Source organism: Chlorocebus sabaeus, chromosome 11 (genome assembly GCF_047675955.1).
Source record: "Chlorocebus sabaeus isolate Y175 chromosome 11, mChlSab1.0.hap1, whole genome shotgun sequence".
Classification (NCBI taxonomy): Eukaryota; Metazoa; Chordata; class Mammalia; order Primates; family Cercopithecidae; genus Chlorocebus; species Chlorocebus sabaeus.
In genome coordinates, this window is record NC_132914.1 from 18,864,853 (window position 1) to 18,882,480 (window position 17,628).

At 34.6% G+C, this 17,628-nt stretch overlaps 1 protein-coding gene across 2 annotated transcripts; it reads right to left on the reverse strand.

Annotated features, from left to right (window-relative positions):
• Positions 1 to 3,588: 3,588 nt before the first annotated feature.
• Positions 3,589 to 13,384, reverse strand: RERGL (RERG like). Of its 2 annotated transcripts, none has more exons than XM_007967790.3 (5): positions 13,276 to 13,384; positions 12,099 to 12,155; positions 8,498 to 8,571; positions 7,082 to 7,230; positions 3,589 to 4,097 (listed from the first exon to the last, which is right to left on the reverse strand). In XM_007967790.3, exons 1-5 carry the CDS (start codon positions 13,325 to 13,327, stop codon positions 3,815 to 3,817), a joined length of 615 nt encoding a protein of 204 aa, XP_007965981.3. In that variant the 5' UTR covers positions 13,328 to 13,384; the 3' UTR covers positions 3,589 to 3,814. The 2 variants fall into 2 exon arrangements, with proteins under 2 accessions (XP_007965981.3, XP_037846234.2); XM_037990306.2 differs by lacking the exon at positions 13,276 to 13,384 and adding an exon at positions 12,427 to 13,241.
• Positions 13,385 to 17,628: the final 4,244 nt, after the last annotated feature.

Consider the following 17,628-nt stretch of genomic DNA (forward strand, 5'->3'; position numbering starts at 1 on the left):
TACAAGTGAATTATGTTCACAAGAAAACTGGTATTGGGACAATATCATGTTCTAAACAATTATGAATCTGGTTGGAAAATTCCTTTTAACACCTCATTTTTCCCTCGTAAGAAAGCCAAGTATTTCATATTGACTGAGTTGCTGAGGGTTTTAATGAATTATGTTTTCTGGTTATCTATTGCCATGCAACACTTCCAAAATGAAAACAATATTTACTATGCTCACAAATCTGTAGTTGGGGTAGAGTTCTGTGGAAGTCGCCTATCTCTGTTCCGCTTGCCATCAGCTGGAGTAGCCCAAAGGTTGTAGGCTGGCATCACCCAAAGATTTGCTTGTATATCTAGTGGTTATGTGGTCATTAACTCTATGTGCTGTCTCCAGCCTGGTGCCTCCATACATGTCGACTCATAGCTTCCAAAGCAGAGTTACAAGGGGGAGAGAAACAGATGGGATCTGTGTCTCCTTTTCTAACCTGGCTTCATAAGTTATACACGTTACTTCTGCCTCAGTCTGTTTGAGACCAGTCTGTAAAACTGATCCACATCAACAGGAAGGGAATTAGAACAACCTTTTGATGGGAGAAGTATCAAAAAATGTGTTTTTGTTTTAAAATGGTCACATTATCAAAGGTGGAATTTCAAATATCACTCTGAAAAAAGTAGCTGTTCATTTCTAAAATTATGGCATCAAAAAATTTTAATATAAATTCTTGTTCTTATTACTACATTCCATATATTCCTTATGACACGATGTGTCATCCAAGGTCAATTTTCTAAAACATCAGTGTATAATTAAAAAATTAAAACATATGGAAACATAAGCAGTACCTTTGACAGAAAAATTTTGATCTGACTTATCACAGGTACATATGCATGAATTAAACTATTAAAAATTACCATTTAACATTAGATTCTTACATTTAACATAGATAAATGTTATTTTTAATTCAAAATTGTCCCCAAATAATCTTTAACTGGAAAAATGATTCTAAGGAATGAAGACCAAATCTCTAAAAATGAGATAATCCAGAAGAAAAAACAAAACAAAAACCATATTCAAGTATAACCGCTTGTACTGATAAATATATATGTATACATATCCAATATTAAAACTCAAAAATTAATACAACTTTTATAAACAATTGACCATAAGAGTGCATCATTAAATTTGCTAAGACAGCTTTGTACAATAGAAGTTTATTTTTCACTCACATAGCTATCTAATATAAATGTTCCTAGCTGAGGGGAAGCTGTACTTACTCAAACCTGATACATTAATGCCAGTCAGAAGACTGTGCCTCATTACAGTCTTACACAGAGATGACCATGAAGTTTATTAACAGAAACTATCGACGTTGGCAGAATTTCAGGAAGTACACTTTGTTGTCTACAAAAGACTGGAAAAGCAAAATATATCACTATTTCATTAAATTATATAATATTTGTGACCCACCATTGAAAACATTTGTATATATCCTTCCTCTTTTACCCTAATTTCATAAACTAGACTAAAAAAGACCTTAGTAACATTTTTAAAAGTTCACCACTTTAAAAATGTAGGGTAAGAAAACTGGCATGTAATACACTGTTTCTAGGAAGTGATTAATAGTTTTTCCAGTTGGTCAGAGTATGTAAAAGCTAAAGCTGGAATACTCATCACGATAAGTTTTAAAGGAAAAGTATGTGAAAGGATAGCTCTCAGAGGAATCATAAAATACGCAGATTTGGCCGGGCGCGGTGGCTCACGCCTATAATCCCAGCACTTTGGGAGACCGAGGCGGGCAGATCACAAGTTCGGGAGATCGAGACGATCCTGGCTAACACGGTGAAAACCCGTCTCTACTAAAAATACAAAAAGTAGCCGGGCGCGGTGGCGGGCGCCTGTAGTCCCAGCTACTCCGGAGGCTGAGGCAGGAGAATGGCGTGAACCCGGGAGGCGGAGCTTGCAGTGAGCCGAGATCACGCCACTGCACTCCAGCCTGGGCGGCAGAGCGAGACTCCGTCTCAAAAAAAAAAAAAAAAAAAAAAAAAAACCCACAGATTTTTGTGTATCATGTTAATGCCCAGCAGAGATATAACTTTACAACCAGGTGGACAGAATGACTTGGCCTTCAGATATCCACCTGACTCTTTTCTGGCCATCTCTCCTTTGGCAGAGATGGAAGCAATGCATGGGTCCACAATATGGACTTTCCGTCAATGTGGCTGATTGAGCACATCACTTCTAAGTATCCAACCAGTCAGTTTCCGAAATAAAACCTCCACGCTGGGTATGGCACCATTTCTTAGGTTGCTGGGAGAGTAGATAACAAGCTGCAGGTTAAATGCTAGCATCCAGATTTTGCTGTTTCAGGATCCTGTGATCTGCAGTGATATGGGACAGCACAGTTCAGTGGTAGTATCCACTGATGCGAAACAGCGGAGTGGATCTACTGTTAACTCTCACCCAGAGAGCAGAGCCACCACTAAGCTTCTCAGAGTTGTCTGTACCTACTCATCAGTGCATCCTACTTCCTGAGTAAAGGAAGTTCCCCTGAATTCTCCCAGGGATGGTAGTCAAACACTGGGTTCTTGGGACTAATTCAATATAGTAACCCTAAACTCCTTCACGTCTTTATAAACATTCTAAACCAATTTTGTACACTACCACATAAGACTCTGTTTTCCCACTACTTTTACTTTAGTATATCGTCAAGGTCAGACTTCTAAGGAACAGCAAATCTATTTAGACCAGCTCTAGGTGTCACTCTTACAATGTTGCATTGTGGTTCCTGGTGAGTGATCTCATGTCAGTGAATTTTCTCCTGTCAAGCTTAATATTGTTTCACCCCTCTCCAAGGTCACTCTAACACTCCCTATTAAATGTCTTCACCCACCTTGGTCCCCAGGGTCTTGACAACACTTATTAATCAAGTATGTACATGTAGCATTGTGTGTTGTCATAATTTCCTGTGCCTGAGACCTAACCTTGATTTGTCAGCAGTTTGGCCAAAATTAAGCCTTGGATCTCAACTTGAAAGACATCTTTCGTCAAAGGTCCACAAGGGCTGTGGCGATGGTACCATGGTCTAGGAGGTAGACACTTGTCTTCGGAAAGAAACAGTAATTAGAGTAACCTGAGAAGAACCAAAATGTTTGTACCTACTCCACAAATACTTATTTCAGGGCAACAAAGCCTTTAAGGTTATAAATTCCCCGACAAGTTTTTACTTCTTTCTGTCCTATGATGTATGAATTTCTAAATCTTTTGATCTGAAAAGGACCTTAGCTCTATAAATTAACATATCTGTGACAATGACCCTTGCTAACACAGCGTGATACATGAAAATGAAGAAGGGTAGATTTTTCATCAGATCAACTACAGAATATATATACTCTTGGGGAAGGAATTTGCTTAAGGCCTAAGTTTTATTACAAAATATGCATAATACTATGTAAGCTACTGAATTGTTGTAAAAACGCCTTTAAATTAAATGCATGTAATTCTATTAAATAAATCAAGAACTTTCATAGATTGATAAACTAAGCTCTGTAACCTATTAACTGTATGAATAAAAGTACCCATTTCATTCAAAAGAACTATGTAAAATAAAGGTAAACCACAAACTATGGCATGGTCGTTTAATAAATTCACATAAGCAGAGTATATTTGGCAAGGCAAACTGGATAGCTGTCCACCAGTAGGTTAGGGTGAGTGCAATGTTGTACAATAAATGAAAGGTTCTGTGTGAAGGAGAGTGAACAGGATGCAACAACCAAAAAGGCAAACCGCATGTTTGAAAACACAGCTGTGGTTCATAGTCATTTCATGTCTACTAAACAGATTTCCTTCTCTTTCCAAATACATTATTGATCAATTTGGCCATTGATTTAGATCCACTGGGTCGTCTCTTTTCTTTGAGTTTGAAGTTTATCAGGATGTCCTTGATAATTCTGATAAACATCATTTCCACCTCCAGAGACTGCTCTGCTGCAGACAGTTCACAGAATTGGCATCGGTTATCCAGTGCCAGCTTTTGCCCTTCTTCCCAGCCAACCTCTCGCACATGACAAAGATCTCGTTTGTTGCCAACCAAAAACATTGCCGATTCCACAGCTCTGAAAGAGAGATACACAATTTTTAGCAAGACTGTTTTAACAACTTTTTTAAAAAAACAGATTTATAGCCAAAGGATTATAAATCAAAGAAAAAATAGTGTGTATGTGTGTTACTTATGGTCGTGTGTGTGTATTGTTACACATAGCTCCAATTACTTAAAATCATTTTAGATAAAATGTAAATAGCACAGAAGCAACAAGGCTCTTAAAGCACAGGATTTGAAGTAACAGGGACCTATTACTGAATTCTGGTGCTGTCTACTAACCAAAGTACGATTGTTATCTTTCCCACTTTCAGTTTCCTTTAATGTAAAAATGTGGTACATATTCATTATGGAATATTATGCAGCCATAAAAAAGAATGAGAGCGGGCATGTGCAGTGGTTCATGCCTGTAATCCAAGCACTCTGGGAGGCTGAGGCAGGCTGATCACGAGGTCAGGAGATTGAGACCATCCTGGTTAATACAGTGAAACCCCACCTCTACTAAAAATACAAAAAATTAGCCAGGCGTGGTGGTGGGCGCCTGTAGTCCCAGCTACTCGGGAGGCTGAGGCAGGAGAATCGCTTGAACCTGGGAGGCGGAGGTTGCAGTGAGCCAAGATCATGCCACTGCTCTCCAGCCTGGGTGACAGAGTGAGACTCTTGTCTCAAAAAATAAGAACATGTCCTTTGCAGGGAAATGGATGGAGCTGGAGGCCCTTATCTCTAGTAAACTGACATGATAACAAAAAATCAAATACTGCATGTCCTCACTCATACGTGAGACCTAAATGATGAGAACATATGGAGACACAGAGGGGAATAACACCTAATGCTGCCTATTGGAAGGTCGAGGGTGGGAGGAGGAAGAGGATCAGGAAAAATTAATGGGTTCTAGGCTTCATACCTGGGTGATGAAATAATCTGTACAACAAACCTCCATGACACAAGTTTACCTGTGTAAAAAACCTGCACATCTACCCCGAACCTAAATTCAAAGTTTCAAAAATGGTAAAATAATCCTCACACAGAATTCTCAGAGATTAAAGCTCATGGAGACTGTATACATTAAATGATGTATATAAAAATACCTAACACAGGCCCAGGCAATGAAAGATGCTGACTAAGTGTTATTTTTCATGTTCCTTATCAATTGCAAGGGAAGAGCTAGCAAAGGTCTCTTTACTTATACAGTTATTATAATTGAACAGTCAATTTAGATAAAATTTTCATAAGCAAAAATATTCAATATTTATTGCTGTTTCGCTCCACTAATAGTCATTATAACATGCTCTAGAGAAAATTGTATAATCTCATGAACTTGCCCAATTCTCCTGTTTAAGAAATGTGTCTTTGTTAAGATAAAATGTGTCTGCAAACATCAATATATCCTCCTTGGTTATAATGAAACAACACAAAAATAGAGTTTGAGTTGAAGAATATGTTAAAATCACTAGGCTTTAAAAGGCATAGAACACTGCAAAGATATCTACTATAAGGAAAAAAAATGGGTGCACACAGTCAGTCTTCAACTCTTACTAGCCCCAATTCCACTAAAAGTTGGTTTCATTCAAATGACAATGTGCGGTGAACTTTTAAAAATGCTACTAAGGTCTTTTTTTAGTCTAGTTTATAAAATTATTGAAAAGGGTAAATGAGGAAGGATATATACATAGGTTTTCAAGGGTAGGCCACAAATATCAGATATAATTTAATGAAATAATGATATATTTTGCCTTCCTAGTCTTTTTACAGATTGAGAACTAAAAACATTCAAATAATTATTTAGTCAATAAATTAGAAATATTTCCTGAAAAATGTCCAATACAAATGTTTATACTTTCAATATGTTTTTAAGTGTTCTTGAGTGATTACTTTGAAGAAATGTCAGAATTTTATTCCTGTCCCTTACCTACATCATGATGCTTAAATATAAGATATTTAATGATTGAAACAACGGAGTTCTAAAATATCAGTAATATTATAGGAAATAAGAGCTATGAGGCACCTTAGTAAAATCTCATCTGTTTCTCCTATCCTGCTGCCACCAGTTAAATAATTAGAAAAATGAGCTCTAGAGATTAAAGTGGCTTACTCAGGCCAAATCAAAGGAAAGCAAGAATGTACATCATCTAACTCCAGGGAAATACTTTATCAATTATTATCCCATGATTTCTTTATAGTGGGCATTTAAAATAGATACTAAAAGTACATATACCAATTCTCAGTAATATTGTGCTTTTTTTACTTACCAGATTAGAATACTATTTAGATTCTAAGGGCTAAATTGGTTAAAAGCACGAAGACTCTTTTACAGTCAGAACGTTGAGCAAAAATACTTTAAATGGAAAAGGCCAAAATGACTGAAAAATGGGGAAAACTTAAATTGGAAACTCAGATGCTTAAACTTTTATCTACTAATGAAACAATAGCTTAAGGCACAATCATGTTTTCATAGTTCCTTGTGTCAAGACAAGAATAAGGAATTGTTGATCAGCCCTTTAGCAGGTAAAATGGAGAAAAATGTATTCTCATATTTAGAATTTGTAAACAGTTTGATTATTCTGTCTATTTTGCTTTGATAGATTGAACAACTCAGTGACTAGGAATTGGATTTCACGGGATGCCAAACGTAATAAATCTGAATTTATTTAGTATCCTTAACATTTTTGTGAGAATGGAAAGAAAAGGTTGGAAAGAGAACTATCTTATATACGAAGGACCATTATTTTGCAAGTGAGTGTCATGTTAACAATAGAAGCTGTCTTGTAAAATAGCCATTTACTCAGGGCGAGTAACTGTTTATGGCAGCCAAGATATAAAGCATTCTCATCTTATTCCTTTTACTACATGTGTAACTCCTGTGGAATGGGAAGGTGAATTGTTCAGGGCTGTTAAATTTTGTAATTGGAAGGCTGTATTAAACCCTTCCTAATGATGCTTACGGCTATATGATGATTTACTAAAAAGAAAGGAGAAAGGAATGAAAAATACCTTCCTTACCTTTTACAATGACTGGTCTGTGGCTCCCGGATTCTGTAGATCAGTGCTTTCGCGAAAGCAAATGAAGACCTATCGCTGATGTCATACACAATAATAAACCCATCTGCCCAGTGAAGCTCACTTGTGAGGGAGAATTTTGCTTTCTGTGTCTGAAAATAAACCAAGTACATTAAGAGTGGTTGGGATCTAATACCTGTGTTTTCATACTTTAAACAGTCAACTAATGGAGACCCATTTCAGCTGGAAGATACATCAATATGTTAAATACTGATATTTTCTTTCTTTTTTTTTTTTTTTGAGACAGAGTCTCACTCTGTCACTCAGGCTGGAGTGCAGTGGCCGGATCTCAGCTCACTGCAAGCTCCGCCTCCCGGGTTCACGCCATTCTCCTGCCTCAGCCTCCCGAGTAGCTGGGACTACAGGCGCCCGCCACCTCGCCCAGCTAGTTTTTTGTATTTTTTAGTAGAGACGGGGTTTCACCGTGTTAGCCAGGATTGTCTCGATCTCCTGACCTCGTGATCCACCCGTCTCGGCCTCCCAAAGTGCTGGGATTACAGGCTTGAGCCACTGCGCCCGGCCAATACTGATATTTTCTAAAATATAGTTCTTTATTACTCTTTGTCCTTAATTAAAAGTGATTAAATGTAAAACAGAACTATAATAAAGTTATATCTGTCTAATTTTATAACTTTTCTAGAAGAAAACATCTCCACTTTTTCAGAAAATTTGATGAGCTACAATAATTGTCTTTTGAACTAATACCCACATATTTGTTGTGAATATATATCATTTATCTGTTAGTGAATGGAATATCTATTGATTTCTGGTACTAGATTTAAATCAATAAAAATCAAAAATATTATAAAGGTTTAGCTAAAATATTTAAGGTATATTTTTATTTACCCTAAATGATCTGTCTCATATAGTTGTTTTGAAATCCTGAATAAATGGCCATTTTTCTCTTATTTGTATAATCCCATTTTAACTGTTTTCCCATATGAATAGAAAAGGAGGTTTGTACTGAAAATCTATTTTATGTATTATGTTCTATTGACAACTGGTTAGTTATAAGTGCAACTTAGTTGAAAATAAAAAGTGAATTGGTAAGCCACTTAACTATTATCTTCTGGAAGTGACACTGTGACCTGATAGAAATATAGAAACAGCCTAATGTTGCAATTTTAAAGATATTTGTGATATAATTTTTGACATGAACTTAGAGATGACAGGTAATGGAATTGACAACACAATAAAATAATCTCTTAAATTTTTAATAATTAAAATGAGAAGAAACTTTGGTTTTAACACTGCAACTTTTCACTTTTTTCACTTACCGCCATATAATCTTCAAAATCATGATTGTTAAAAAATCAGTCAATCAATAAATCGATAAAAAATGTGTTTTGTTTTACTTACTTGAGAACAAGGGTCATATATTTCCAGATTTAGTTGTTTCCTTTCCAAACACAAGTGCTTGTTATAGATAGATTCTGCAAAAATATTGCATATTCACTGTCAGTATGAAAATACTCTGAATGTGAACTCATATCTGAATCATAGTCTGATAAATTCAACCACTCACATTTTAGTGGAATCGTATTGTGCCCTTTTTATATTGCTGGTGACCGAAAGCATGTATTTGTTGTATTTAGTCAGATATGTTTTTTTTGGGGTTTTTTTTTGTGTTTTGTTTTTTGTTTTTTGTTTTTTTTTGGAGGCAGAGTCTTGCTCTGTCACCCAGGCTGGAGTGCAGTGGGGCAATCTCGGGTCACTGCAAGTTCTGCCTCCCTAGTTCATGCCATTCTCCTGCCTCAGCCTCCCGAGTAGCTGGGACCACAGGACCATAGTGTGGCACTATGCCCAACTGAATTTTTTTTTTTTTTTTTTTTTTTTTTTTTTTTTTTTTTTTTTGTAGAGACGGGGTTTCACCGTGTTAGCCAGGATGGTCTCAATCTCTTGACATCGTGATCCGCCCACCTCGGCCTCCCAAAGTGCTGGGACTACACGCGTGAGCCACTGCGCCTGGCCGATATGTTTCTTACAAATGAATCTCACCACTATCTATATTCACCTACATACCTTTTTGCTCATATATTTATATTCCATCCTATTACTGTGCGTGGAACATCTGTGTTCCTATCTAAAGTAAACCCATTCACTCTCAGCTAGTGATTTCTCCTCACCCGCTGAGATACATGGCTTCAGCAATTCTACTTCCCTCTTATATCATAATTTTTTCCTCTTTACCATATAATTAGCCACATCTTACAAACATGAAAAATTTCTTCTAGCTTAAATGTATTATGGCTTAATGGTTAATTCTCTATCTTGATTTTATTTGCCTTATTGGTAGCATTAACGCAGTTGATCATTCCTGCCTCCTTAAAGTATTTCCTTTACATGACCTTCAAGGCAACACTGTCTCCAGTTTTTGTTTGGTTTTTAATTCCTTGTTGTTCTGTCTTAATCTTTTTTGTTCACCTCTCCCTGTCCCCACTGACTTCTCGCATCTCAAACATGGATCCAGTTCATAGATTTCTTCTCTTCTTACATTCTTTTTCAGATCTCTTCTAGTCCCAAGCTGTCACATGCCAATTAATTCTGATGAACCCAACTTATGTCTGAAGCCCAGACCTCATCCCTGAACTCCGGACACAAATAGCTTACTATTGGACATCTCCATTTAGATACTTGATAGATATCTCAATCTCTTTTTTTTTTTTTTTTTTTTTTTTGAGACGGAGTCTCGCTCTGTCGCCCAGGCTGGAGTGCAGTGGCCGGATCTCAGCTCACTACAAGCTCCGCCTCTCGGGTTCACGCCATTCTCCTGCCTCAGCCTCCGCAGTAGCTGGGACTACAGGCGCCCTCCACCTCGCCCGGCTAGTTTTTGGTATTTTTCAGTAGAGACGGGGTTTCACCGTGCTAGCCAGGATGGTCTTGATCTCCTGACCTCGTGATCCGCCCGTCTCGGCCTCCCAAAGTGCTGGGATTACATGATATCTCAATCTTAACACACCTCAAGCTGAACCCCTGATATCCCTGCAAAGGCTGCATCTTCTACAATTTTCCATTTTGTTAAATGGCATATCCATAACTGCAGTTTCTCAGGTAAAAACAAAAACAAAAACAAAAACAACAAAAAAAGGATTATCCTTGATTATTTGTCTTACGTCACATATTTATTCTAAAATTTATTCTAAAATTCTTTTAGTCTACGTTCAAAATATATTTTGAATTTGTCTGTATCTCACCATCTCCATTGTTAACAATCTAGTCTAGACCACCATCATTAATTGCCTAATTTATCACAAAGCCTCCTAAGTCATCTGTTTCCATCCTTCCTCTAACACCCTTCCTGTTTCTAGTGTATTCTCAACACACAAGTAAAAGTGAACCTTGTAGCCAGATCACATCAATTATCTGATCAAATTCTCTTAGAGGATTAGGATTGACTTCTTACCTCCTACCAGGTTATATTTAATGAAATTTGTTACAGTTTCATGAAACCTTAAATTATGTTTTCAGCCAGGTTCTTCTAAACTTTATAGGTTTATTCTTGACTCCAAACCACATTATTTTCTTCTAGTCAATTAAAATTATTCACTCTCAAATCTCAAAAACTGCCAGCAAGTGTCATCAATTCTCACATTTTTAGAATTGTATTATTTCCCCTTCTAGTTTTAATATACAAAGTGGAGTCATTTTTGCTAGTTTGCCCTCTGAGTTAATGAGCTTTTGATCATTTGGTTGGCTTTTCAAAAATGCCTCTAGGTCTCTTATTTTTCATTGAGATGTAACAGCCAGAAATGTGTAAACATTTCATTAGTTTATACAACTATACTATATCAAAGTTTACGTTGAGGGTTTTTGTTGTTATTTGGATGGTGTATCATTCTGTATTTGTTTTATTTTTTAGTTCTGGGACATTTTCTCATGCCCGAGTCCTAACTTGTATGTTATGTTGACGTTTTTGACTGATGTCATTGCCCTCAAAAATGAAACAACAGGAATTTTTCTTTTTATGTTTTCAACTTTATATAATCAGTTTTCAGGCTTTTGCCCTAAAATGTTCATAATGTCATATGGACTGAAATACCATGTTGAATTCATGTAGGGAAAAACACAATGTAATATATTAAAGCTATTTTCTGAGATACTCCGATTATGCTACTTCATGATTGAATGCTAAAGATTTTTGTTTGTTTCTCATGGAAAAACACACTTACAATCATAAATTCCCTTAGTCTAAGTAATAACCAACAAAAACATTCTCCTTTCTCCCAATTTTTATATTTTCTGTAATCTGCCATCCTCATTTAAAAAAAAAAAAATCTCCTCATCTCATTTCTTCAATGAGGTAAGATATTATCACCATCATTTTTAATTGGTGAGCCAAAAATATGCTCAAAATTATGGCAAAATTTCTCACTTTTTATGTTGCACTGTTTTCCACATATTATGCTAATTCTAGTCAAACAAATTTACAGAAGAGTTCATGAAATAATCTTAAAATTATAACAAAATGCCCTGGCATGTGTTTTAAATGTTTCTACATTTATATAAATGACTTAGATAATATGATGTTTAATCAAGGCATAATTTTCCTATTTTCTTATGGTTTTATAATAAAAATAAACTTTATTCCTTTGTTGTGGTTTCAGTATTAATTTTCTTATTTTTTAAAGACTGTTGATTTAATTTCAAAGTTGTTTTATACCTTACAAGAAATATTCAGTTGCATGTTCTACAATATTTTGAAGAGAGGATCTTAGTTTTAATGTTTTTCCAGTTCCAGACTTTGAAACCAGTCTTAACATCAAATTGGGTGAATTTTACCATAAAAGAACATTTAATTCAAGTACCTATTTTGGCATTTCTAATCAGAATATGTGAATAAACAAACAGTTTTATATGCATAAAAATGGTACAGTCTATCAAAATGCATCTCTGTACTTAAGTGGGATTTAATTATGACGTTAAAAATTTTAAGGTAAAAATGTCTAGTGTAGTGACTTACCAAAATTAGAAGCATATTCTCCAATGAATCGCTTAGTAAGAAACCTCACTGTAAGAGCTGCAAAGCAAACAATATAGATTTAAGGCTGTTACATTTTATGAAACAGAAAATTTGGTTATGTGCATGAGGTTTTAGTTCTTAAATAAAAATATTCAAGAATTAATAAAGACTTTAAAATTTTACCAAATTCTGTTCTAAATAGTAGTTCACAATATTTCCATGGTACAAACAAATGATTAGAAAGCTGGAAAGGAAGTGATCTTAAAGCGCTGCACATCTAAATCACTATGCAGTTAATTCATTACCGCAAAAACATAAGGCCACTTACCTTTTGTAACAGAAACAGATTTCTCATATTTAAGATGCAAGAAGTTTGACATCTGTTTATTTTCTCTATCAAATTCAGTCTGGCTTCAAAGTACTATATGTAATAGTCACAAGGACACTACCAAGTATTTGCAGTTATTTAAGGATGTAGGGACCTACAAATCCAGGAAATAGAAAAAGAACCTCTGGTATCCGTTCATCATGTCACAGCTCCTGGGTTTGGCCAGTTAAGATGTCATGATTCTTTAGGCTCAAGTGGCCCTATTGGTAGCATCCTACCATTATAATGTGACCAAGACCAAAGTAAAACACAATAAAACAAAAGCATGACTTCCAAAGTTAGAGCACATTATTGCTCAGTTCCAGGACATCCACCAAGCCATGCCCCGCAAAGTTCTTTCATCTCAGTAATGCTATATTTAAAATATAATCCACAAATCTCCAAACATCTCCCTACCCTAGTTTCAGAGCAGATGAGTTCTATCAAGGCCATTGTTTGGCAACTAGTGGGTATGAGGGCAGGTGTGTTGAAGGGAGAAGTAGGTGGGATAGTGATGTAGAAATTTCCTGTTATTCCTATGAATTGTAAACATCAGTAGAATAATATACAAATTAACATTTCAGGTATTTATCTTGCTATACCTGCCTATATATTCTATAGACATAGTTACTTGCCCATAAAAATGGAAACTCCTAATGAAAAACAATGTGCCTATCATCCCACTGAGATGTTATTATAGATGTATTTTCATATATATGAAATATATATAAAATACATGGTTAATGATTAACGTGTCAGTTTCTCACTCTTTCTATACTCTATTATAACATAGAAGACATCACCACTCACCAGATTTGCCCGTTCCTTCACCACCCAAGACAGCAAGTTTCACATCATTCATCTTGCTTTTCTGCTTCTTGGTCAGTACTGTCTTCTGGAACTATGCTGCCCTGTGACAAGCTTTTTTTTAAACTTCCTTTTTATTGCTGCTCTCATTTCTCTAAGAACAACTCCACCCCATATTCCTACCAGCCAACAATAACTTTAAACATGTTTTCCTAAAGTAGTTTTCAACTCAGTTTTTGTATAACATATTTTTAAAAACTAGAGTTACTCTTTAGACCTAAAGGGTTATAAAGAAAATATGTATATATTTATAACAGAACCTTAGCTTACAATTCTCTACTTTTGTGTACCTGGAATCTACCTTCTCCTAGGACCTAAAAAAAAAAAAAGTATAGAGGATGGGTAAATATCTCTGTGAATTTACTTTGATTGTATTGGTTTGTTTTATTAGTATCTGAGCCTATATCTGCTAGGGTTTCTTCTGTGAAAGAAAAAGGTAAATCTGTTCATTCAATCATAAAAACAGCACAACTATCTAGGATTTAGAAGTTTAGGTTTGATTCCAATAAAAATACATATCTAGACCATGTTTGTGAATCATGAGAGATTCTCAAGAAGCAAAACTGGGCACTACAGAGTTTTAACTTATCCAATGTCTTATTTAATAAGTAATTTCTCCTTTAAAAAATGTTTTGTCAATAGACAACAGCAATATTTCTGGAGAAAAATAAAGCAATGTCATTTGTTAGAAAATAAATAAATATAAACCTGTCACATTTCCTTCTGTAGTACATTGAAATTAGAAAAGAGGAGCGATAAAGGAAAGAAAATTTGGAAGGGGTATTCTGGCATGATTCATTCCTGCTTTATAATAAAGAGGTAAATTTAATTTGCAAAATGATGAGTTTTTCCTATTTCTTTTTGTCAGATTTCCCTACTACCCCATTACTTTATTCCTCTTTTATCTCCCAATTTAGATATGTAAAAATTCTACAACAAATACAATAAGCCTACATGTGTGTACTAAATTTTGAGGCCCAAGTGAAAAAGTTTCATTTCTAGACTAAGTTGGTCACAGGAATAATAATTTGCTTTTTCAAAAACGCATTTATTTAACAAACATTTTCTACTTGCAAATATATTTTAAAGCTATGTTAGGTTTAAGCACCCACTATTGTTAAATCATGATTTTTCTGCCTTGATAGAGTCTACACTCTACTAAGAGAAAATAGAAACAATTAAAATTACAGTAAACAGGGTTGTTGCTAAAATAGGACCGGGGAAAGCAGAACATGTGGATATAAAGGTCCTCAAAAAGTAAGTAAATCTTTAAACATAAACAGGAACCATAGAGAGAGGGAGGAAAAAGTGATTAGTGATTAAGCAGATGTGTCTACTCCAAAAGAAGAAACAGACTCCACAAAGGAAAAGGGGGCAAGAGAGAGGGTATGACAATTTGTGGGATCGTCAAGGTAACTGCTGAACCAAATTTCATTTTTTCTTTATTACAAATCTGAAAGAAATAGATATGATCTCTTTAATTTCTGCAACTATATAAATAGTAACAAGAATGACTTTTTTAAAAGGAAATTTGCCAGTCCACTTATTTTACCATGGAATTAGATGTTTTTTCTCTATTTGGAGAAATGCTATTTTTGTCTTAAGAAACTTCTGATGTTTTTAGAGGTTGAGTTCCTTGACTCTTAGGAAGGCAAGATTTAACCTCATAACGTAGAAGATATTGAAAACAACGTATAAGTTTTTGTTATCAAAGTACAGGTATTCTTTTCTCATGTCCTCTTCCTCCCTACTTCCACCTGGATTCCAAAAGAGGTTCTAAAGCAGCCTGGCACTGAAATAGAGTGAAGTTTTAAACCTGAACTGAAAGAATAAAAGCATGTACATATTTTCCTAAGAACCAGAAGAACCATTTTTTTTTTTTCTGCTTCAGATGATGGGTGCTAAATATTAACATTCTAATAGCCACATTATACTACTTAAACTTTTCTTACAGCTCTCTAAAGAAATATTCACATCCAAAGCCAAATCATTTTATTACTTTATGAGGTAGGTCCCATTACTAACTTAAAACATAATACAAATATAGGTCTTTTCAGAAAGAAAGAGAAAAAACTAAGAAAGAGATAAAGAAAAGGAAGGAAGGAGAATGGGGGAGCGAGGGAGAGTAGAATGCAAAGAATATAACTGAAATTGAATGTATGGTTAATTTTTTAATATAAAGAATTCTCTAATGCCTACTGCTGATTATAAAATAAACCTTGAAGTCTGGGTGTTTAGTGTATTACTGAATAGTAACACATTGTACCCAATAGGTAATTTTTCATCCCTCACCCCTCTCCTGCCTTCCACCCTTTGGAGTTTCTGACATCCTCTATTTCACTCTGTATTTCCATATGTGCACATTATTTAGCTCCCACTTATAAGTAAGAACATGCAGTATTTGACTTACTGTTTCTAAATTATTTCACTTAAGATAATGACCTACAGTTACATTCATGTTGCTGCAAAAGACATGATTTCATTCCTTTTTTTGGCTGAGTAGTATTCCATAGTGTGTGTGTGTTTGTGTATATATGTATATATGTATACCATATATATGTGTGTGTATATATATACATATGCACACACATATACCATATATACACACACATATACCATATATATACACACAATGTGTATATATAAAATATAGAAAATTGTGTGTATATATATACATGGTGTGTATATAATATGTGTGTATATGTACATACACACCATATTTTCTTTACCCAGTCATCATAATTAAACTGTAAGTGTTGGTTATATTAGTCTCATGGGAGTACTTATCGAAGTGTTTTTATTTGTAGGTTTATTCACAACAAAATGAAAACTTATACACAAATAGATTATTATAAATCAGAATTATTTGTTTTACCTCTAATTATAATCCAAGTTACTAAAGGAATTCAGCTAGAGATATCACAAATCCTCCAAAATTTCTTCCAGATAAATTCGCATCTGGACATTTACCTAACCAAATGATGAAGCTATTATAATAACGGCTACTAAAATACAAAAGTTCTATTAACCCACAACCCAAGATTATTTTGGCTATAATATCTGTTTCATGAAACTAGTAATTGCTTATTTCAACAATGTCCTAACAGTTCAACATCAGTTTAAACTATACATACAACATCAGATTGCCCATGCAGAGTACTTTTGTATGTGATTATTTTTGATGGATTGTTTTTCATCTGAGCATGTGAAACTGATCATTATGGAACAAACGTACTTCCCACATCGTTTGGTCTGGGAAGACTATTTTTAGGGTCTATCCTATTTGTGGTAATATATTTGGCTTACAGCTTCTTGGAAGTCTTACTTCAAATTTGATAAATCATATCTGAACACTGAACACTCTACTGTGAAAATTGCTACTGATCTGTATTTTCTTTTCTTTTCTCTCTCCTCCCCTCCCCATCACCCTCTTTTCCTTCCTTCCCCTTCCTTCCCCTTCCCTTCTTTCTATCACTATTTCTATCTCTGTGTCTTTACCCCCCGCCCCCCGCCTTTCTTTCTCTCTTATTTTCTCCTTATTTTCTTTCTCTTTTCCTTTGCCCATTTTATTCTGGGTTCTTTTAGGAGCTTTTCTGTATCAATGGTGTTCTAAAATTTCACAATGGTATTCCTTGTTGCAAGCCGCTTTTTTCATTAATTATGCCAGTGTTCACTTCGCCTCTTAAATGTGGAGATTCCTGTTCTTCAGCTCTGGGAAATTTTATTGTATTATCCCCTTAACAATTTATTCAAATCTGCCTTCTGTGTTCTGCCTGTCAGAAACTCTTACATTAGTTGAACCTACAAGATTGATTCCCAATGATTCTAACTCTTTCTCTCCTATTGCCCTACTCTATATCTTTAACTTCACCTTTGTGGGATATATATATATGTATGTGAGATATATATATGTTATACATGTATAACATATACAATATTAAAATATATAAAATACATTAAAATTTATAAAATATACAAATATATAAATACAAGTATTTTATACAAATATATAAAAATACATGTATATATTACATATATACATGTATATGTATCAAGTATATATCACATATATTCATGTATATGTATCAAGTATAATCACTATGTGATATATACTTGTGTTTTTACATGTTTTATGTATATTTATATATTTATATGTGTATAGCTGTATATACTATATAAGTATATGTGTGTGACATATAGTGATATATATTACACATATAATGTATATGTGATATGTATGTATGTATATACTATATATACTATATATGATACATGTCTATACATATGTTATATATG